Raw genomic sequence first — 23,415 nt, 5'->3', positions numbered from 1 at the left:
GGCGTTCCTGGCAAGTTTTTTTTATTCCTCCATTAATCATGCTATATTTTTAACCCCAGTAATGCTCCTGTCATTTTATTTGGGAAGACCAGATGCATTTTTTTAAGTTCCTGTCACGAAAACAGCGCCCTACCCACCAATGTCCTTTCCCCCGAGCTGTCCAATGTCTGAACCTCAAGGAAAAGAATTTTCTCAACCTTCAAAATTGATTTGACATTGATTTGTATCCAGAATCCACCTTTTCTTTATTATCAAACAGGTATCTTGCCTCAGCTCTGCCTTAAGGGAACTCTGTACAAATCATCATTTGTGTTTTTGTTACTAAAATTCTCGATGATTGGAATGTCGTCTGTAGTCACAAATCTTCACAACCCACAGTCCACTCAGATAATACCTATCTGTAATCAAAATCACAGCAAACCAGTTCAGTCACTGTCCTGATGAGAACTGATTGAGACAGCTTTCAATGTCAAAGGCTCATTAAGCTAAGTGGTTTCCTTATTTCTCCAAAACATGTCCTTGAATATTGATTTAAAAAATGACTTACTCTGTATCTGCCCTTTCCTATTTTCGCTCCCTCTCTTCATTGGAGAAGGTGCTACAGAATTGCGAATGATTATGGTGATGCAAGCCGCATTTCTGTCCCGTTCGCCTTCGGCTTCACAGACCCCCTGTAGGACAACGCAGTCCGCTGTTTCCATCGCCAATGCTCCAGCAGCATGCACAGGGATCTGTGTATAAGACAGGACTGAACAATGGTCCTGATCATTTTCTTGCACCAATTTCAACTCTGCCTGTCAATATTTTCTTCACCCTTGTGTTTGTCACTTTCAAATTAACCAGTGATCTGTAGCGTCAGGAACACACTGTGCTGTTATTTAAACATATTAGCCAGCAAATGAGGCAATATCGGACCTAGAAATCCTGCTGCATATTTAGAGGAAGTGTTGTGGATGTTTTCTTTTCTTGTGGCTGTGTAGTGCCTCCCAACACATAATGAGTCTATCTCGCCCTAGGCGTGAATCTGATCTCTTTGGAAAGCAATGTGATGAATTATATTGCTACTATTCCCAAGGTGCCTATCTTCTACCTCCATGATGGCACAGTGATTAGCACTGCTGCCTCACAGCGCCATGGACTCGGGTTCAATTCCCAGCTTGGACCACAGACTGTCTGGGCTCTGGAAGTCCTCCCCGTGTCTGTGTCGATTCCTACTGATGCTCTGGTGTTGTCCCAGAGTCAGAAAGATGTGTTGGTTAGATGGATTGGTGATGCTAATATCTCTCCAGTGATCCGCACAGGCGCTGGAGTGTGGTGACTAGCGGATTTTCGCAGCAACTTCGTTGCAGTGTTAATGGAAGCCTGCTTGTGCCACTAAAATTAATTTAGCAGTTTGAGAATTCCTTCATGAAAGGCATTTTTGAATCAGTGTTAGGCAGTGCAATGCAGTTCTCCGCTCCCCTCCACCACCAGCTGGAGAATGTGGCTCCACTTTTCAAGAAGGGCAGTACATTGATACGATTGGATTACAGGGTGCATGTCATTTATAGGGGAATCATTGGAGACAAATCTGTATCAGAAAATTAATCTGCACTTGGAGAGGGAAGTTATGATCCGGGATAATCTGGATTTTCTGGAGGGAGATTACGCCAAATGAAGAGGATTGAATATTTTGACAGGGTGATTTGGTGTGTAGATGTGGGAACTTTGATGAATTTCGTTCATGTGGATTTCCATGCTGAATTTGTCTGATACACCACTGCCTTCCAAATACCGATTTATGAAATCCTTGACAATAGGCTCTTGCACCTTCCCCATTATCATTTGTAGGCCACTGGTCTACATTCCCAGCTTTCTCTCTAAATAGTGGGCTTACATTCACAACTCTCCAATCTGTAGGAACTATTCCAGACTCCAAAACATTTAAAAATAAGCACTGATAGATCAAATATTTTACGAATCCCAGAGCCACTTCCTGAAGTACTCTGCGATGAAGATTATTAGGACAAATACATTTATCCGCCTGGAAACCTATCAATTTCCCCAAGACCGTTTATCCACTAGTGCGGATTTTCTTCAGATCATCACTACAACATGTTTCTCTCGGAAGTTCTGGTACATTACTCATGTCTTCCTTTGTGAAGACTGAAACAAAGTACAAACTTAATTCCTCAACCATTCCTTTGTTTAGCGTTATGAATTTCTCATTTCTGACTGTAAACGTTTTTTGACAATCTTTCTCTATTTGCATATCTATAGACATTTTTACAGAGCTTTTTATGCTCTCCACCAATTTACTTTCATGCACTAATTTTCCCTCCTTAATCAATCCATTAGTTCTCCATTCCTGAATTTTAAACTTCTCCCAACCCTCAGTCTATTGCTTTTCCTTGTCAATTTGAATCTAATGCTCTGTCTAATTTCCCTTGTATACCATGTTTGGCTCCAATTACCATCTCACTCTTGCACCAAACACGAATAAACCACTTCAGGAGTTCACCCATTCATTATTTAAATGCCTGCCATTGTCTGCCTGCTATCTTTCATTTCAGTAATGTTTCTCTGTCTATTATGGCCAATTCCTGCCTCATGCAATCCTACTTACCATTATTGAGATACATTACTCTTATTTCAGAACCAATTACATCAGTATTCACCCTGACAATGAATTCTATCAAATTATGATCACTCATCCCCAAGGGTTCTCTGACAGGACTAGACTGTCAGTAATCCTTCCTTACTGTACAACACAAAGTCCATATGGTCTGAATCCTTTTTGGTTCCTCAATGTAAACCAGCCTTTATACACTCCAGAAATTCCTCGCTATTGTACTGTGACGGATTTGACTCTCCCAATCTATGTGCAGGTTAAAGTCACCCAAACATATAGATGCTCCTTTAATACACACATCCTTACTTTCCTGTCCAGTGTTTTTCACAACATTGCCACTACAGCCTGGAGGTATATATAGGACCCCATCAATGTTTTTGTCCCTTGTTATTTTCATAACTTTATAAATTTACATTCCAGCTCATCAATGTTAATATCTTTCATCAATATCGTATCAATATCAAATTTATTCAACAATGTAACTCCACCAACTTTCCCTTCCTGTCAGCTCAGTAGCCTTTGTGGTCTCACTGGGCGATATTCTCTCTGGTGAGGAAACACTTGTTCCCATGAACAGGGAACGGTTACGTTGCCCTCGCCAGCAGAACCGGAGGCCATTGAAGCCCCCCGGGGAGGCAGACGGCAAGAAGAGAGGATCCGTTGGCCACTACTAGCCTGATATTGTAGGCCTGCCGTGATAGCACCTTGAAAATGCCTTCTAGGCACATTGGCAATGCCTGCTGTATCGTGACAGGGGTAGGGCCTGAATGTTATGGGGAAGGGGATGGGATGGGTTGGGACAATAGGGACGGGCCATGTCGGAGTGGCACTATCAGGGAGACAGGCGGCACTGTGATTGGCGAGGGGAGGGAGGGGGCCCTGCTGCCACTCTCTGCATGATCGGTGTGGGGGGTTATGGGTCTGGACCGTGAGTGTTACTCAGAGGGGGTTATATTTATGGTCTTGTGATTGCCTGTGGGCCACCACAATTTATTTGGGTGGTGTGAGGACTGGGTTGACCCTGACTCATCTTTTTCCTAACGTTCCACCCAGAGTGCGGTGTTCAAAGACTGATTGTCTGACAAGAGGCCGGTGGCCATTGGGACCATTGTGTGTCGCACATTGACTGTGACACATGTAAACAATGTAGACCAGAATGGCCTTTGTGGTGGAGACTTGCAGATGACAGAAACATTCTGCAAAAGTGGAGAAGAAGGTTTTGTGTTGCTGAAAGATGTGGGTTGGACATACGGGCAGATGAGGGTCAGATAGAATGTAAAATTGAAAAGTATAGTGTGGTTCACTTTGGAAGGAACAAAACGACAAACTTTTACCCAATGAGTTATTGGGCGCTCGACACTGAGAACAGAGAGCTGCTTGTCCACCGATACCTGATTGTAACAAGACAGGTTATTTGGTCGTTAGCAAGGAATATGAGTCGTTTACATTTGTCAGTTGTATTTAATTTGATTTGATTTAATTTATTATTGTAACATGTATTCTCATACAGTGAAACATATTCTTTCTTGAGTACTATACAGACAACACACAGAAGGAAAGGAGATTGTGCAGAATGTAACGTTGTAGGCATGGCTCGGCTGCAGAGAAAGATAACCTTAATATAGCTTCAGTCCATTCAAAAGTCTGAAGGCAGCAGAAAATAAGTTGTTATTGAGTCGGTTGGTTCATGACCGCAGACGTTTGTATCTTTATTTCTGATGGAAGATGTTGGACAAGCGAATGTCCAGGAGCAAGAGACTCTTAATGACTGTGGCTCTTTCCAAGGCATTATTTTCAGTGGATGGGAGACTGGTGTCCTTGATGTCTGGGTGTTCCAGAGTGGAGAGTAGGGCCAGGGTGATGGTGTTGACTGTGGACCTTTTGTGGTGAGAGACGACCTGTAGTGGAATGTGCCATAGGTTATAGGAGCAGAAAGTTTAATGCTAGAACTGTCCATACATTGGTTAGGGCACAAGTGGAGAACTATGTGCAGTTCAGGTCACCTCACTACCAGAAAGATTTCTTCATACTCGAGAGGGTGCAGACAATATTGACATGTATGTTTTCGGATGGAACATTTAGAAAGGTTGATTACGCTCATTCTGCATTCTTTAGAGTAGAGAAGATTGAGGGGAACCTTGTTGTAATGTAGACCATTATGAGGGTTAGAGATAGTGTGGATCTGAATCTGCTTCCCCTTAGCTGGAATGTCAGTAATGAAAGGACATCATTTTGAAGTATTAAGCAGGGAGTTTAGAGGTAATTGGAGGTTAAATATGTTAACCCAGAGGGTATGAGTTGCTCTCCCTGGGAGCATCACTACCACCGCTGATAAGTACATAGATGAGCAATTGACATGGCAGAACACTCAGAGCTTTGGGCCAGGTTCTGGAATGTGGTACTGGAGTAGGTTTAGTGCAGTTTTGTTGGTGTAGATTCAATGGGCTGAATGACTTCTACTGAAAAGGATAAATCAATTACTAAGACTTCTGAACATGTAACTGCCTTTTCCAATGCTGTTTTATTGCTTTTCATATGGTCTGAAAACTTCAAAGTTTTACAAAGGAAACACCGTGCACCAGAATAATAGAGTACACTGTCTTCACCCAAACCATTCCACTAAAATGAAAAAATAACAAGCCAATTTTGCATTTCCACTATTTCTTGCAACACCAATTTTCAAGCCACGATGCAAGAGAAATTTACTCACACAGTTTTCACAATGGCAGTAATTATTTTGAATTGTACTTAATCAAACACTTTTTAGAAAGACTCTGACACTGGAAAGTTGTAAGGCAGCAACTGTCATATAACCAGGTAATAATCAGCATGCAAATACAGTCAGGATCTTTACCGTCTCGCTCTTTCCTATATCTCTGCATTGTTTATCTTCAATTGTTTTACCAATTCAAAATTTGACTCCATCAACATAGCTGATTCTAGCAACTGATCAGTAATTCCATTCCAAATCCGCTATTTCAGCAATTGATAATATTTACTCTTCATTCGATTTAACATCTTGAAAATGTTACTCCCGGTATCAAACTTCCCACTGATCTCAACTGCTTAAAGCAGGAAAGCCCCAGATACTGAAATTACCCCACCTAAACTTCCATCTGACAAATTCATACCCAGGAAAGTCTATCCCTTTTGTTTATCGAACAGGATACACGATCTGCATTCAAAATGATGCAAGGGAAATTTTGCTTGACAAATCTATGAAAATGTTTTGAGGATGTATCTAATAGACTTGATGAGCAGGGGACGTGGTTTGTTTTGGCTTACAGAAGACTTTTGTTGGAGTCCCACACACACAAGATTAGTATGTTAGCTTAAAGCACATGCAATGGAGGGTAGTGCATTTAGATCAATAGAAAGTGGATAGTGGACAGGAAAAAGAAAGAATAAAAGGCTGGTATTATTTTTACTAAATGGCAGGCAGTGACGAGTGGGGCACCACAGGAGGCTGGTTTGGGGAGGGTGGGGGAGGGTGGGGGAGGGTGGTGAAATGCAGGATCAGGATCTTTAGTTAATGTTCCACAATGAGCCTAATGAATGCTGGAGAGGATTCAACTGACTGATTGACCTCCTCCTTTCTTAGCTTCTCCCTGAAATTCTTCTGGATGTTGTATTGTGTTAATGTTGCCCTAATATTATGTGGTATTTGAAAATTCTGAACTGGAATGCCAGAACAGTCAGAAGATGAGCAGAATTCAGGGCTTATTCTTGTGGCCGATCAGTGGGAACTCTGCAAATTTTGAGGATTGAATAGTGGGTCACCTGTTCTTCTGGTGACCAACATAAAGACACATCTGGAAATTGCAGTCAGCTGGATTCCATGGTATTTGTTGCACTGGGATTTGTCAGTCGGGAAATTAGACTGGATTGTGGAATGAGAACATTCCCTTATTGTTCCAAAGGATGCTGTAACCAGATCATTTATCAAGAAACAGGACTTTCCAATCAGCAGGGAATATTGTGAGGTTACCCTTAATCCAATGATTCCTCCAGAGCGGCCACACAATGTGACGGTTATGTTGGCTGCATAAACTCGTCAATGGCACGGCTACTCACACAATCTCGGCACTACTTCAATTTCTGGTAACCAGACCCCATTTCCGGCATGTATCCCACGGTGTTCTCATAGCAGCATCTTACCAAGCGTAACCCACTCACTTTTTACAATACACGGCACCTGTAAAAGGCCGTCCCAGTCAAACTGAACTCCTGCTCAACAGCAGCACCTAGGGTTCCACACGTGTCATTACATGCTCTCTGCACCCTCCATCCCAGACTCGTCAGCCAAAGACTCCGAGGTTTCATCCCCAACTACAATACTCACCTCTGTCTGTCACTGACTGCCACTGCTGTAGCAACCATCCCAGGCTCATTTAACACTGACTTGTTCATTGTTGATTTGACATAACCACGTGACAACACTCCCCTGTCACACACACACACACACTCACACACACACACACACACATAGACACACAGACACACACACACATACACACCCTGCGTCATTCACTTCTGGGTATCTCCCCGAGAGCTCAAATACAAAGTTTTGATCATTGCTTTTAAATCACCACTGAATGATAGAGATTTTTCAAAGCTGCCCTGATGTCTCAGCGCCTCCCCGGTACCCCCACCTAACTTCACACCATCAAAGAGCTGCAGTACCCCGGGGTCAAAGACTCTTTCTCTCTCACCATGAAATCAAACACCACCTGATATGTATACTAGAAACCCGTCCAACACTCCTGTCTCTGCTTTCTTCACACTTCAACCCGCCCTATCGAGAACCTCAACAGAAAACACTGCCTCCATTGACAACTGCATAATCAAACAACAAACCCACACCCACTGCTTCTCAGCTCTGTCACAATTACCAGTTTGCTTTGTGTACAGTTGAGAGTTGGCACATGAAGGCTCGAGGGAACTAAGAATAAAAAACAAATCCTGGACTGTGGCGACGAAACCATTGTATGTGTCACTTTGGGTGAGCCAGATGTAGTAAGCCAATAAGGAATCTGTGTGAGAAGTATCGAGGAAATATCAGAGGTGAATGATTTTCATTAAAAATGAGTGAAATTACACGTTGTAGAGAATCAAGAAAATTCGCCAGTACTTTACCATGGTGCAAATATCCAAAACGTACTTAGCTCAAAATATTAAATGGGGAAATAGCCTCGCCTATCACTTTCCAAACAGAACATAAGAACATAAGAACATAAGAAATAGGAGCAGGAGTAGGCCATCTGGCCCTTCGAGCCTGCCCCGCCATTCAATAAGATCATGGCTGATCTGTCGTGGCTCAGTTCCACTTTCCCGCCCTCTCCCCATAACCCTTAATCCCCTCTCTTATCAAAAACCCATCAACCCGCTTCTTAAAAATATTTAGCGAGGTAGCCTCCACCACTTCAACGGGCAGAGAATTCCAGAGATTCACCACCCTTTGAGTGAAGAAGTTCCTCCTCAACTCCGTTCTGAACCGCCCCCCCTTTATCTTGAGGCTGTGCCCCCTAGTCCTACTGTCTTTTTTGAGCGGGAAGAGTCTTTCCACCTCTATCCTATCCATCCCATTCATCATCTTATACGTCTCAATGAGATCTCCCCTCATTCTTCTAAACTCTAACGAGTACAAGCCTAGTTTATTCAGCCTCTCCTCATAGCTCAACCCCCTCAACTCCGGTATCAGCCTAGTAAACCTCCTCTGCACTCCCTCCAAGGCCAAAATATCCTTGCGCAGGTGCGGCGCCCAAAACTGCACACAGTACTCCAGCTGCGGCCTCACCAATGCCCTATACAGCTGCAGCAAGACCTCCCTACTTTTATATTCAATCCCCCTCGCTATGAAGGCCAGCATCCCATTGCAACCATGCTGCAATAGGTGTAGCAAGATACTGCTGTAAACGGGAGGTGGGGGGAGGGAGGGGAGATGGGAGTGGGAGGAAATGTGGGAGCGGGGGTGGTAAAGTAATTCTCTTCATGAAACGGTCATTGGCCAATAGCGGTTGATCAAGACACAACCATTCAGCAATTGGAACTCGATGAGTTCCGGGAGGGAACCAATTTAAACAAAACATGGAAGGAACAGAATGGACAATGATGTTTGACATCAAGTTCAACAACTTCAATACCTTCCACTTTGTCGATCAATCCAACCTGAATTCTCCCATGTAACTGACTTTTCAGTTCATTCAACGTAAAATGCCATTATGTTACTGGATTAGGGAACATATTTGAAGAAAGTGAATAAGTCTTTGGACAACTTCACGCACATCACATCCTTATGTATAATCTCTCTGTTTTTTGTTTCCTGCAGCTAACTTATCCACGATTGCGATCTTAGCTTTTCGAAAATGTGGTCTCTCTAATTGTGTCACACGCTACCTGCTGGCCATGGCAACAGCAGATCTACTCATCATTATTATCGATTTGATATTGAGACATATTCCGATTCTTTACTGGGAACATTTTAACTTTCTGTGGCCCATGCCTGTATGTAATATCCATGCAGTTCTCCTGTATGCAGCCACTGACTGTTCTGTTTGGTTCACTGTTGCTTTCACCTTCGATCGGTGTGTTGCAATTTGTTGCCAGGAGCTGAAAAATAAATATTGTACAGAGAAAACGGCTGCTGTGGTTCTGGAACTGTTGCTGTGCTGAGCTGTTTCAAGAACATCTTCTGGTATTTTATGTTGTCAAGCAGGTACTTGGTGAGGAACACACCATCGTTCTGTTTACTAACATTTGGTGCTCAGGTGTCTCCAGTCTGGATAATTGTCGAGTTTCTGCATCACATTCTAACCCCGTGTTTACCATTTGCCCTGATTTTGTTGTTCAATCTTGTCACCATCCGGTACATTGTAGTGAATAGCAGAGCCCGTAGAAGACTTCGAGCTGTGAAAAGTGGGAATAATTCCAAAGACCCAGAGATAGAGATTCGACGAAAATCTATAATTTTACTGTTTGTTATCTCTTTGAATTTCATTTTGTTGTGGGCTGTTATAATGGTGTATTCCATATGCAGGCGGATGTTTTATTTATTGGATAATTTTGTACTGATAAGTGATTTTGTGCAGGAAATGGGTTTCATGTTGCAGCTCCTGAGCTGCTGCACAAACACTTGCATTTATGCTGTGACCCAGACTATCTTCAGGGAACAATTGAAAATTGTGCTCAAGTATCCATTTATTTCTGTTGTTCAATGCATTCAAAGATATAAAGAAATGAATCACTGATCAATCGATAATTTTGTCATCATATGTTGATTTTCTAATGGAGTCACAAGCTACCACGTCATGACAGAGCAGGAAGTGAGGTGCCCATATGGTTAAAAAAAATGTGGACTGGTCTGCCACTGCAACAACAGACTTCTGTGTATATCTCACTGTGAGGACAGGGAGAATGACCAACTCTGTAGCTATCATTAGAGAATGTGAAATTGGTGCAATTCAGAGAGACAAGAAAATAAATATTGGCCAAGCATATAGCGAGAAAGGGGGCAGGTGGAGCGAGGAATGGAGTTATTTGATATGCATACGGGGAGGGAGAGAGAGAGAAATTGACAGAAATGGAAAAGAGAAATAGAGAGAGAGAGGGAGAGAAAGAGAAATAGACAGAAAGGGAAGAGAGAAATAGAGAGAGAGTGAGAAAGGAACAGAGGAAAACTAAGGAAAGAGAAGAGAAAATTGAGAAAAAAAATGCCCTTACATATAGTGAATTAAATTCTTGATTTTCTTTATAGCTTCCGAGAATCTCCCTCCCGTCTCCTGTTACAACCCAATCCCCGAGCACAGGCACTGAACTTTTATTGAATTATAACTATTGTTAGAAACCCCAACATCAGTTATTGGTATAAACTCGAATGAGCAATGACAGATTGGCCGGCGATTGCTTGTTACTGATATCTGTTATAGATAAAATTCTATCAGACCACGAGGGAGAACATTCCAACTCCTCTTCAGATATCATTTTGAAAAGTTTGATCCTGGGATGCTCAGTTACAGCTCTGCTAACCACAGGGGTGGTAGTGTTCTGGGAGTTTCAGTATATGAGTTATCCAGGGATCCCGGCTCATGTTCCCGGGATGTGATTGAAAATCCACCATCGCTGCTGGAATTAAAAGTCAATAGATACAAACCTCAATTAAAATTTATTCTCAGGAATGCTGAGCACCAACATATTATTGCTTTGATGAAAAAAACAATCTCGCTGAAATATCCCCTTTGTGGAGAAAGAACGACGACAACAAAGATAAAATATAATAAAACAGTAACTTTAAAACGGTGTTTCTGGCTGAGAGATAAGCATGCTGGGAATTTTGGTTAACATACAGATTAAAGCCAATTGTAGGTCCTAAAGAGGGTCTGGTCTGGAAGCTGTGACCTGAAGCTTCCTGTGTGGGTCAGATCAGAGATGTTTACGTTAACTGAGGCAGTGCGTCTCCGACTTTCATTGCTGCTATAAATGGGACATGAAAAATGAGGTAAGCATCATGGCATCGTTCAGAAGAAATTTCATTGTGTGTTCCTGCCATGTGATCAGTTTCTGGATGCACAGTTGGCTGATTGATAGATAATCTGTGGGTGCTGAATCATGGATAAAATATATGCTTAACTTTTGTTTGGTGGTGATAATTCAAAGCGGCCAACCATCTCAAGTAGAAGCCTGTATGCTAAAAGATGCTTTAGAGAGAAGAGGATTCATTCCACATCGAGGATGTTTCTTGGCAAGGTTTTCCTAAACTCAAGAGTATCTATATTTCAGTTAAATAGTTAAAGTTGTTGTTTAGTTAGAGTCGCAGTGCAATTTAAAAGCTAAGCTTCATTCGAGTTAATGAGTTGTAACTGTTTATGTTTGAGTTGGTGCTGGAAGTGTTCAATAAATAAATTATTGATGTGCTGTCCTTGTTTGTCTCATTAAACTGCAATGTTTGGAAGTTGTTGAGATTAAAAGTTGTATGATACCTCAATGGGCTGAATTGTGTCCAGTTGGCTCAGCTGGTTTACATGCGATTCGGGTCACACATCAATCTGGTTCACACTCAAACTCCCTCTGAAATGGCCAAACCAGTCTCTCAGATCAGCGCTATTGTTAGACCACAAATTCTGGCTCCTTCAGCCACGTCCAGCTCCCATGAAATAATGAAAACTCAGTATAACCATGCCGAAAATAACTCACTGGCAGTAACCCACCTTTTGAAAACCACTTTTTTTGTGAGTTGGACTTTTTGGCTGTAAGGATGAAGGAAAAGATTTGTCTGTATAGCATGTATGTTTTGTCTGTATAGCATGTATGTTTTGTCTGTATAACATGTATGATTTGTCTGTATAGCATGTATGTTTTGTCTGTATCGCATGTATGATTTGTCTGTATAGCATGTGTGTTTTGTCTGTATCACATGTATGTTTTGTCTGTATAGCATGTATGTTTTGCCTGTTTTGCATGCAAGAAACAAAACTTTTCACTATATCCCAATAAATGTGACAATATTAAATGAGATAATTGACCAATCGTTTAATGCTTCATTTGGAGCTAATTCCAACAGCCTCAGCCACTACATTCAGATAAAGTATTTTCTGTTCATTTCTGTTTGGCTGTGTTTTCCTATCACTCACATCTGTCCCCATTGACGTTTGATCCTTCCCCCAACGGAAAAAAGTTATCTCCATCTGTCCATGTCCTTTGTGATGATCGCAAATTTCCTCCCTTCCTCCTTCAGAATACTCAAAACTATCTTCATAGCTAAAGATTCACAATGTTGGATCGAATTTCTCCAAAGAATCTCAAGACAATTTCTAACACCTTCCCATTCTTCCTAAAATGTGGTCACCAGCACTGTGCGCAGCAGTCCAGCTGATACCTGGAAATGTCTCAAGCAAGATCAAAGTCACCTTCTTGTTGTTGTTGTTGTGAATACACCCGCGATATGGTATATTTCATGATCAGTTCCTGCACCTCTCCTGCAACTTTTAATATTTTGTAAACATAAATACCAATCGTTCTCTTCCCGCATCTCCATATATTTCTACAAGCTTTTCTCGATTTTATTGCTAGAACAATATAGTTTCCACAATTAACTTCACCTTCATTGTCACATTAGTGCCAATTCCAGCAACATTTCTCCGATGTTGTTTGAAGATTCTCACTGTGTTCCTGGTAGTATCCGTATATTCCGAGTGTTTCTTTGCTTTGATTCCCTGTTTTACTCAGACGAATGTCTATTCATGATGTTCATTTCATTACAAATGCTTATTTTTCACAAGACCATGGAGCTTCAATCTCAAATGCATTTTGAACTCTTGAATCACTCAGTTAATAGCATTAATAGAATGTCCCCCAAATGGAAACCGAGCAAGTTATTTCAATATGATTATTCCAGAAACAATCCACGCTATCCAGGTTAGTGGACCCGCAGTTATCAATATGAATACCAGTTCCGTGGCGAAATATAACTTGTTGAGATGGCAAAACAACTGATTTATAAGCCCTGGAATTATCCTTACAAGAGTTTTGAACGATGTAAATGTATTCAAGGTGTAATGATTAAAATACTCCAGTATTCTGACACTACATCTGAGTCAACTGAGGGAATCGTGGCGAGTGTCTCTGCACTTGGAAACTCCTCTTTCTGAACAGAAAGTTCTCTTATCCTGTGTTCCAATCTTGGCTCCATCACAGCTAACTGCCAGCAGTCTAATAAGTGTGTCCACCTTATGAAATATTGCTCCTAAATACCCTTGTTTTCACTGTAGATTGAAGAGAATTTCTTGTTTTTTAACATCTCAGGTAAATTATTATTCAAATTCCCCACTTCACCCTAACCCTGTTCAGGAATAATTCATGCCCTTTTGCTATGAATCACCTCCCCCCCCCACCAATATTGCCGCTTTTACGTTACTTTTTCAATGCCTACCTTGAAACACAATTTAACATTTCATTTATAATAGCTTCATATTTGGGGGAACAGAGGAGATTCACTTGATTGATTCTGGAGTTGAAAGGGTTACCTTATGAGGAGAGACTGGATAGACTGGGGTTATACTCATTGCAATTCGGAAGAATGAGGGAAGATCTTATAGAAACATATAATATCATGAAGAGCATGGGCAAGATAGAAGGAGGAAAGCTGTTTCCACTGGTAGGCAAAACTACAACGAGGGAGGCATGGCTCTGAATAAGGGCGAGCAGATTTAGGACTGAGTTAATGAACGACTTCTTCACACAAAGCATTGTGAATCTGAGGAATTTCCTGCCCAGTGAAGAGGTTGGGAGTGCCACATTGAATGTCTTTAAGGCAAGGAGTTTTTTTTGAACAGTAAAGGAATTAAAGGTCAATTTGAGCAGGCAGGTAAGTGGAGCTGAGTCCAATGAAAAGATCAGCCATGACCTTACAGAATGGTGGAGCAAGCTCGAGGGGACCGATAACCTACTCCTGCTCCTAGTCCTCACGTTCTTACGTTCTTATTTTCCTCATATTCTATTCACCCTCTGTTGAGGCGTCCCAGGATACAATTTAAATATTTCCCATAAACTTGCTTTATTTAGCGTGATTGTTAGTGCCACTTTCCAGAAGACATCTGCTGCATTAAAAACAATTCCTTGAACTAAAATGCACCCTCCTTTGCATCCCAGAAGTAATGGGGTTTCGCACTCGCTCCCCGTTTTTAGACAATATGCCTCAAATGTTCAGAGTCAAAGTAGAGGAGGAATATTTCTGATCAGCAAAAAAAACCTGCCGACCTTTAATACCTATTTTTCATTCCAAAAAGATCTTACCACATTGAAATTGTTGTTCACCCAGATAAGTAATCTTACTCGATTTTGTAAATGCTTCATTTATTTCCTTTTTTATCACATATGACACTATGATCACTGGGATTCCCCATTGGGAAATTATCAAACTGACCCACTTCATTTCGAGAATTCAGATCAAAAGTCCATTTTTTATTGAGCAACAAATACACAGCCACAAAAAATGTTCCTGAACACTTTTGGAACTCATGACACTTGTTACTGATTGGACTGTAGATGTCCCAATCCACATTAGAATCATTATTTTCCCTAATTCTAACCACTGCATATATTCCTGCGCCAATCTATACTTATCTTGTAATTACTTTCCTTTGTAACCTGACCACCAGATGTCATCAATGGACTCCATCGATCACTATAATTGTTGCTGGTTTGTTTAATAGACACAACCAAATCATTTTCCCTCACCACATACGCACACACATACATGCAACACACACAAACACACACACAAACACGCACACACACACACACGGACTTGCATGCACACATGCAGACACACACACACACACACATGCCCACAAACACACACACACACACTCACAACACACAAACACACACACACTCACAACACACAAACACACACACACAAACACACGCACACGCACACATAGACTTGCATGCACACACAGACTTGCATGCACACACATGCACACACATGCCCACAAACACACACACACACACACACACACACACAGAACGATTTCTTCTATTAGCAAAGCTTCATGAATTAATTAATGACTCACTACAATCATTTTGCTGGATGCCCAACATTAAAGTGATCAAATCTAATAATACAATGACACTGTCCTGACAGAAAGTATTATGTTTGGAAAGTAATTACTGAATAAGCACAGCGAATTGAAATGTACTATTGAAAGTAAATAGACAAATGACCTTTTATGGTGTTTGCTTGGACCGATCCATTGTTGGGTCAATGCAGCTTTTATGATTAAATTGTTTAAATGGTTTTCAGGAGAAGGCACCGTTTGTACAGTGGCTGTCCGCTCTCTGAAACAAACATCGTGTAGACCTGAACCTCATGTCGTCATCTGTTTGCTTAATTGAAAACAAATCTCAATGTGGTAACTGCAATACCCAGAGGGGATTCTGTGGGCTATAAATGAATGGCTTTGGGAATGTATCATCACAGGGTTTAAAACATACACATTAACTGGAACTCGAAGGACACATCTCTACACGCTGGAAATAATGGAACCAATTGATTTGATGAAGAGAATATTGTATATCTTCCTTGCTGTACTTGGTGTTCCTGGTAAGTGGTTACAACCATCAATTATATATGAACTGTGTTTTGTAGCTTTACCGTGACTCGCATTGTGTGGCTACACCATCACTATTGATATCTGCTTCATAAACATGTGAAGTACTGCATTTTGGAAGGACTAATATAATATTGGATAGGAAATATACAGTAAATGACAGAACCCTTCAGAGTATTGATAGGCAAAGGGATCTGGGTGTACAGGTACACAGATCACAGAAAGTGACAATACAGGTGGAGAAGGCAGTTAAGAAGTCATATGGCATGCTTTCCTCCATCGGCTAGAGCATTGAGTTTAAGAACTGGCAAGTCATGCTGCAGCTTTATAGAACCTTAGTTAGGCCACATTTGGAATATATGTTCAATTCTGGTTGTCACACTACCAGAAAGAGGTGGAGGCTTTGGAGAGGGTACAGAAAAGGTTTACCAGGATATTGCCCAGTATGGAGGGCATTAGCTATCAGGCAGCTTGGAGAAACTTGGTTTGTTTTCAGTGAATCGACGAAGGTTGAGGGGCGACCAGATAGAAATCTACAAGATTCTGAGAGGCACGGCCAAAGTGGATAGTCAGAAGTTTTTTCTTCCCAGATTGGAAGAGCCAATTACTAAGGTGCACAGGTTTAAGGTGCAAGTAGCAACGTTTAAAGAACATGTTGGAGGTGGATTTTTTTTACACAGAGAGTATTGAGTGCCTGGAACTCATTGCCGGGGGAGTAGTGAAAGCGGATACGGTTGTGACTTTTAAGGGGCGTCTTGACAAATACACAGATAGGTTGGGAATAGAGGGATGTGGTCTCCAGGAGGGTGGGCAGTTTTAGGTAAGTTGGGCAGCATGGTTGGTGCAGGCTTGGAGGGCTGAAGTACCTGTCCCTGCACTGTAATTTACTTTGTTCTTGTTCATAGGAATGTATTAAATGGTCTCTGCGGTTTTATCTCAACTCCACAACAGCTAAAAACTGTGTTTTGCAATTTACCACTTTTCCAAATATCTAACCACAATGATCATACATATATGGGGTTATGTATTCATAAAATATTGAACAGACTGTGTGTATTAATCAATGGAATTAAAAACGAGTCTATTTTCTGTTTTGTTCCTTCTTGGTGAGGGATTTTTGTATTCATAGAATTGTTTAAGCTTTTTTTGGGATTGTGAGACAGAAAATGAAATGAAAAGCAAATTTGTCTTCTGTTTTGTTCCTTGTTGGCGAGAGATTAATTTTTTGATCCATGGAGTTGTTTAAGTGGTTTTAACATTGTGAGACAGAATGCATTTTGCTTTTTTTTGAAGAAATTCTCTATTTATGATGAAAGGCAAAATGTTTGCATACTGTTCTGAATTGTAAATAACTGTTCTATCGCAATCACAGACAAACTAATTCCTGTCATTCAGAAAAGAATTGGTAGGAATAATAGCAAAGAGGACTATTATTTGAGTGAGAAAATATTGCAGCACGCTGCTCTGCAGAGGAACCTATGTGTCCTTGTGCATGAATCATAAAAACAAATGGTTTGCAAGTGCAGCAGGTAATTTTTAAGGTAAATGGATTTTTGTCCTTCGTTGCTAGAGGGATGGAGATTTCTTTTTTTAAAGAAGGTTATTTTGCAGCTGTATAAGGTGCTTATGAGGCCACAACTAGAGTAACATGTACAGAGTTCCCTCTTACTTGATAAAGGATATACTGTCACTGGAGGGGGTGCAGAGGAGATTCACTAGTTGGAACCCGAAGTTGAGAGTGTTGGATTATGAGCAGAGACTGAGAAGACTGGGACTATACTCATGGGAATTCAGAAGAATGAAGGAGATCTTACAGAAACATAAGATTATGAAGGAAAACGTTAAGATAGAAGCAGGGAAGCTGTTTCCATTGGCAGGTGAATCTAGAAATAGCCGCCATGGCCTCACAATAAAGGGGGGGGGGATGCATTTAGGACTGATCTGAGGAGGAACTTCTTCACACAATGGGTTACGAATCTGTGGAATTCCCTGCTCAGTGAAACAGTTGAGCGTACCCCAATGAATAGTTTTAAGGCAAGTGCATATTAAATTTTTGAACAGTAAATGAAATAAGGGTTATTGTGCTGAGTCATGGAGCTGAGTCCATGAAAAGATCAGTTATGATCTTTAGAAGGCGGAGCAGGCTCGAGGCTCACTACACCTCCAATTCTAATGTTGTCTTCTTCACATCTGACAACACGCTTGCCCTACGTCAACACAGTTTTTATTTCACTTTCATTCCCCTGCAAAAGACACACAGTGCTTTATCTTTATTGTCGTCAGCCGTGCTTTGTTTTGTGATTTTAACTGATGTGTGAATTTGTACAGCTGAATTTATAATCCCCAAACAGATTCATATTTTTAATAGATTATTCTGAATATATTTCTTCCATTAAGATGCAGCATCTGATTCTTCGTGATGCCTAAATTAACTTACCCTCGATTTGTCAACTGGACACGTTTGTTCATTGTGGCTGTTGGGTGCAGATATAATTCCTCTCTATTCTCTCAACTCGAAATTTGGAAGTTGTCTTTTTACAAACTGATTTCATTTTGCATTTGGACATGATCAAGGGCAGAGAACGTGGCAGTGATGCTTGTGGAAAACCATTTCCCATATTCGGTATATCTGATAAAACTCTCTTTTCATCCACGCTTCCTGTTTTTTTTTCTCTAACAAGCATAATATTCATTGTGCTGTTTGCCAGTTAAATGTTTTGAACTGATATTAGAATGGGATTGTTATGTTACAGACTAGATCGGCCTTTGGAAATAAAAGCAAACTTCTTGACATGATTTTTGCAAATCTAATCTACAATTACTGATTATTATTTATCGATAACCACACAAATACTTTTGGAATGTCTGCTGATGCTGTCTATCATGTTCTCAATGTTTATTATATGTTTGTTCTAGTTATTCCACCACTCAAGACTGATTGACTGTCTTTTAGTTCTTTCAATTGTTCTAGCTTTTATAAACATGAAGCAGCATTTTCTGCTTTCCAAAGATATGCTGATGATATGGTGGTGTTATGATGTCAAATGTGGATATGAGGAATGGTCATAGTTCTCAGTGTGGGCTCTTGGAGTATGGGTTCCCCTACTGAGCAAGCAGGGGCTCCTCAATAGGGATAGAGCAGCAGCAGTTTAATAACTGCAGTCTCTGCAAGAGCCTCACAGTGTTGTTCTCGGGGATTTGAATTGTAAACTGTAACTGCAAATGCAGAAACCCATTCACTGTGTAAATAGAGGGTATTGGTGATGGAAAACTGGCTTCATTGAAATCATTACATTCAGAAGACGAAAAGTTTTTTTTTTCCTATTGACAAACTTCAACATCAAGGCGTGTAATTCTCTTCAGGAATTGATATAAAGTGTCTTTCTTTGTGAAATTAAGCCGATGATATCAGCACAGAATATGACAGCCAATAAGCAGAGAGCAGGTAAAGTTTTTCTTTACAAGCAAAATGTAACCATGCTGATGGCATGTGGGGTCTCAGTCGCCTGATGAACACTTTGACCTATCCAGGTGCCTTTGACTTTAGGACGTTTAAGGATTTGGTAGACTTCATTTTCTCTATGATCTGACACCCTATATTTACCCTAAAAATACCTTTTTAACAGAGTATCACTGGATAATCTGCCAATGATTATTTGACTGGCTTGTGAAACATTTCAGAGCACTCCGAATTTGTTCACCCATAAACGATATGTTTCTAGATTCATTGGAATTAACAGCATTATAGCTCAAAACATATTATTGAGAAAACCCAACCTCGATCTAACAAAGATCTTTCAGATAACTGTATCACTAGAAAACGCAGAGAATATCGCTGGGGAGAGAGAGAGAGAGAGAGAGAGAGAGCTATCTCCGAACATGGCAGAAGAGGTTCCCAACCTAAGACTGAACGTTGAGTCCTGGAATGCACCTCAGTTATGAATTGTGAGGACCAATTTCCGTATTGGCTGAACTGGTGTTTGGGATTGCGCTCATTAAAAGTGCAGGGGGATCTCATCCAATTTCAAACTATCGATCTGTAACTCAAGAGTTACTGAGTTGGTTTGACAAAACTGACCTTAAAGGAGGGTGGCCTGTTATTGGGTTGCTTCTTGTGTGATGTAATGTCTAAGCTGAACGATTTGCTGATGTTATTGACCATGTTGCTTCTATGGTGCCAGGATTACTAACAGCGTATGTTTCAATAATAGAGGTGATTTATGATGAAGGGAGCGTATGATGAGCTGTGCAAACTGATCCTGAGTGAATCCAATTCTTGTGTCTTATTTAAACACATGGAGTGTTATGGTAAAGTTATATAAGGCATTGGTGAGGCCTAATTTAGAGTACTGTGTACAATTTTGGTCACCTAGTTACAGGAAGGATGTAAATAAGGTTGAAAGAGTGCAGAGAAGGTTCACAAGGATGTTGCAGGGACTTGAGAAGCTGAGATACAGAGAGAGATTGAATAGATTAGGACTTTATTCCCTGGAGTGTAGAAGAATGAGGGGAGATTTGATAGAGGTGTATAAGATTTTGATGGGTATAGATAGAGTGAATGCAAGCAGGCTTTTTCCACTGAGGCTAGGGGAGAAACAAAAACAGACAGCATGGATTAAGGGTGAAAGGAGAGAAGTTGAAAGGGAATATTGGGGGGGGTGTGTGGCTTCTTCTCGCAGAGAGTGGCGGGAGTGTGGAATGAGCTGCTGGATAAAGTGGTAAAGGCGGAGTCACTTTAACATTAAAAAAAAAACTTGGACGGGTTCATAGATGAGAGGAGTGGGGAGGGATATGGTCCAGGTGCAGGTCAGTGGGACTAGGCAAAAAAATGGTTCAGCACAGACAAGAAGGGCCAAAAGGCCTGTTTCTGAGCTGTAATTTTCTATGGTTCTATGGAATTTGTTCCTGTAAAAGTGCAGATGCTGAGCGGGAGAGTAGGTGCTGAGTGTCAATCTGTCTCCGATCAGGAATCTGTTGATGCAGCGAGCTCTGACACCAGTGGCTTTCTTGATCCTGAGGGCTTCTGATTCCATACAGACTTGTAATTCTGTTCAGTGGGATTGATGCTAAGGGGGTTCTGAGTGTGTGTCATTAATCCGGCAGGGAGTGTGCAAGGCAGTTACTGATCCCAGGTGGAGGTCTGATCCTGTGAGAAATCAGATTCATCAAGATTTATTAGCCCATTGGATCTGAATCTGGAGAGTAACACTTCTTTCAATGCATTGGAACTAATCTTGGACCATGTAGCCAAAACCGACAGGCATGTTTAGATCCGTATATATTCTGATCCTCACCGGGATCAATCATACAGGATGTTGGCACCCACCATCTGCCTGATGCTGTGGGTGAAGCTTTTGATAAACGAGCCCCACGGATTATTCAGAATGTTTAAATCTCCCTGTGTCGTCAGCCCAGTAGAGAATATATCGCTGAGGAGAATGTGTTCTGCGCACCAGCTGTATCGTGTTTTCGTTTCCATCTCTATCTAGTTAAGAACCTGACCACTGATACTGATGATTACAAAGTTTAGTTGCAATCGTAATCCTGCTGGGGAGTCAATGGTGTGAAACTACCCTCTGTGGGATTATGACTGAACGCCTCTCAGTCAGAATCCCTCCAAATAGTTATCTGTGTGGATTACAGTAATAGTGATGTGTGTTCCAAATCCATCCATCGTCTAATCCCAGTAACTCAAATAGGATTGGATAACTGGGTGTTCAGGTGAATGACGTTTCTGATTGTATGAATTGGTGTCTTCATGTAAGACAAGTTCATTGGTAAAAACGTGACCTTCCAGCGTTAAAACCGCTTGACAGATCTGGTCAGAGATCCAATATTTTCAAAAAGATTAAGTCATCAAGTTGCCACACGGGAGTGACTGTGTGTGTGATGCTGAAAACAAGTCCCTTAAATTGGCAGTTGAACTAACTGTAAATGTATTTGTTTCACGTACAGAGTTTGTAGATTTTTGAACTCTGAGGATGCCGAATCCCCACCCTTTTGCTGTGACAAACCTTTCCATTATGCATAAGTCAAATAATAAGAACATGTAATTCATAATTGAGTATATTTTCCTGTCTTTTTTTTATAGTTAATTTACTCGGAATTCTGATCCTGTCCCGGAGACAGTGCGGTCTCTCATTCTGCACTACTTGTTACCTCATCGCCATGGGAGCAGCAGATCTGCTGGTCATTATCATTGGCATCATACTGAACTACATCAATCGTTATTATTTTCCTGTGAGTTTTCTGTACATCACCCCTGTGTGTTCTTCCCGTGTTGTCTTAATGGGTGCAGTGAGGGACTGTTCTGTCTGGTTCACCGTCGCATTCTCATTCGATCGATTTGTGGCAATTTGTTGCCAGAACCTGAAGACAAAGTATTGCACTGGGAAAACTGCAGCTGCCATTTTAACAACAGCAAGCATTTTACTCTTCTTAAAAAACGTCCCCTTCTATTTTACAAATAAACCTGTATTTATATTCCAAAACGTGCCCTGGGGCTGCAAAGCAATGGTACGCACGTTTTATGATCCTCGATGGGTTGGGTTTCAATGGTTTGATCACGTTACGAATCCATTGCTGCCATTTGTTTTAATTCTGCTGATCAACACTCTGACAGTCAGATACATATTACGAAGCAGTCAAGTCCGTAAGGGACTGAGGACTCAATTTAACAGAGAAAATAACAAAGACCCAGAGATTGAAAACAGAAGGAAGTCTATAATTTTACTCTTCGCCATATCTGGCACCTTCATACTATTGTGGTCAATCAATGTCATACAATTTGTATATGTTAAAGATGTAGGAATATTTTCCCTTAGCAATGTTGTATATGTATTAGAAGATGTTGGAAATATGCTGCTCAATTTGAATTGCTGCACCAACACTTTTATTTACATGGTCACTCAACCCAAGTTCAGAGAACAAATCAAGTTTGCATTGAAAAATCCAATCACATCAATGGCAGCGAGACTCAGGTCATCCCGGAGTTTGTGTTACTGAATGACAGCGGCTCAGTGAATCAGGAAGCTTCATTTCACCTCTACCACCCCCTTAAACCAGTCAAGTGATGATCCCAGCAGGAAACATTCACCCTGGACACTCCTTCACTCCCCAGCCTCAGGTTAAAGGCTCCCGAAAGAATGATTGTGGAATCCCTTCTGGAATCTGTCAGGAAATGTTTTACTGGACAGGAGGGGAACTTTCCCTGAAGAGTTTGTCTGCGATGAGAACTGACTGACAAAGTGATTCAAATCATTAATATTGAACTTTCTTGCTGGTTTAACATTCTCACTGCCCTGAAAACCATCATCTGCCTGTGAAATTATATCGCCCTGTGAATGGAAAACACCCGAAAATGCTGAACAAGCAGCTCAATGCCCTCAATTTCCCAGTGGTGGGGAGACCGAATTTTTGAATAACAGTAATAAATTAAATAAGAGGAAAAAACATCTCAACTTTACCGGAGCTGCCTCTCGCTGTCTGGGATATGGTGCTCGACTCATAGATCGACAGTTCCGATGTGCCACAGCGAAAAACCGCACCGATCTCCACAGGAGGCAAACACGGGACACAGTGGACTGAGTACCCTTCATCGTCCAGTACTTCCCCGGAGCGGAGAAGCTACGACATCTTCTCCGGAGTCTTCAACATATCATTGATGAAGACGAACATTTCGCCAGGGCTATCCCCACA

General features: G+C 41.2%; 1 protein-coding gene across 1 annotated transcript in view; it reads left to right on the top strand.

Annotated features, from left to right (window-relative positions):
- Window positions 1-23,130, top strand: part of LOC145337414 (putative G-protein coupled receptor 139) — a 50,868-nt gene extending 27,738 nt beyond the window's left edge. Inside the window, exon 3 of the mRNA XM_080182188.1 lies at window positions 21,809-23,130. Coding sequence (XP_080038314.1) covers window positions 21,809-22,722 — 914 coding nt within the window. The 3' untranslated portion in view covers window positions 22,723-23,130. The remainder of the gene's footprint in view (window positions 1-21,808) is intronic.
- Window positions 23,131-23,415: the final 285 nt, after the last annotated feature.

The sequence above is a fragment of the Carcharhinus amblyrhynchos genome, unplaced genomic scaffold, assembly GCF_965287045.1.
Source record: "Carcharhinus amblyrhynchos unplaced genomic scaffold, sCarAmb.v2.hapA scaffold_48, whole genome shotgun sequence".
Classification (NCBI taxonomy): domain Eukaryota; kingdom Metazoa; phylum Chordata; class Chondrichthyes; order Carcharhiniformes; family Carcharhinidae; genus Carcharhinus; species Carcharhinus amblyrhynchos.
Note: the sequence above shows the minus strand (reverse complement) of the source record. Positions and strands in the feature narration are given on the sequence as shown.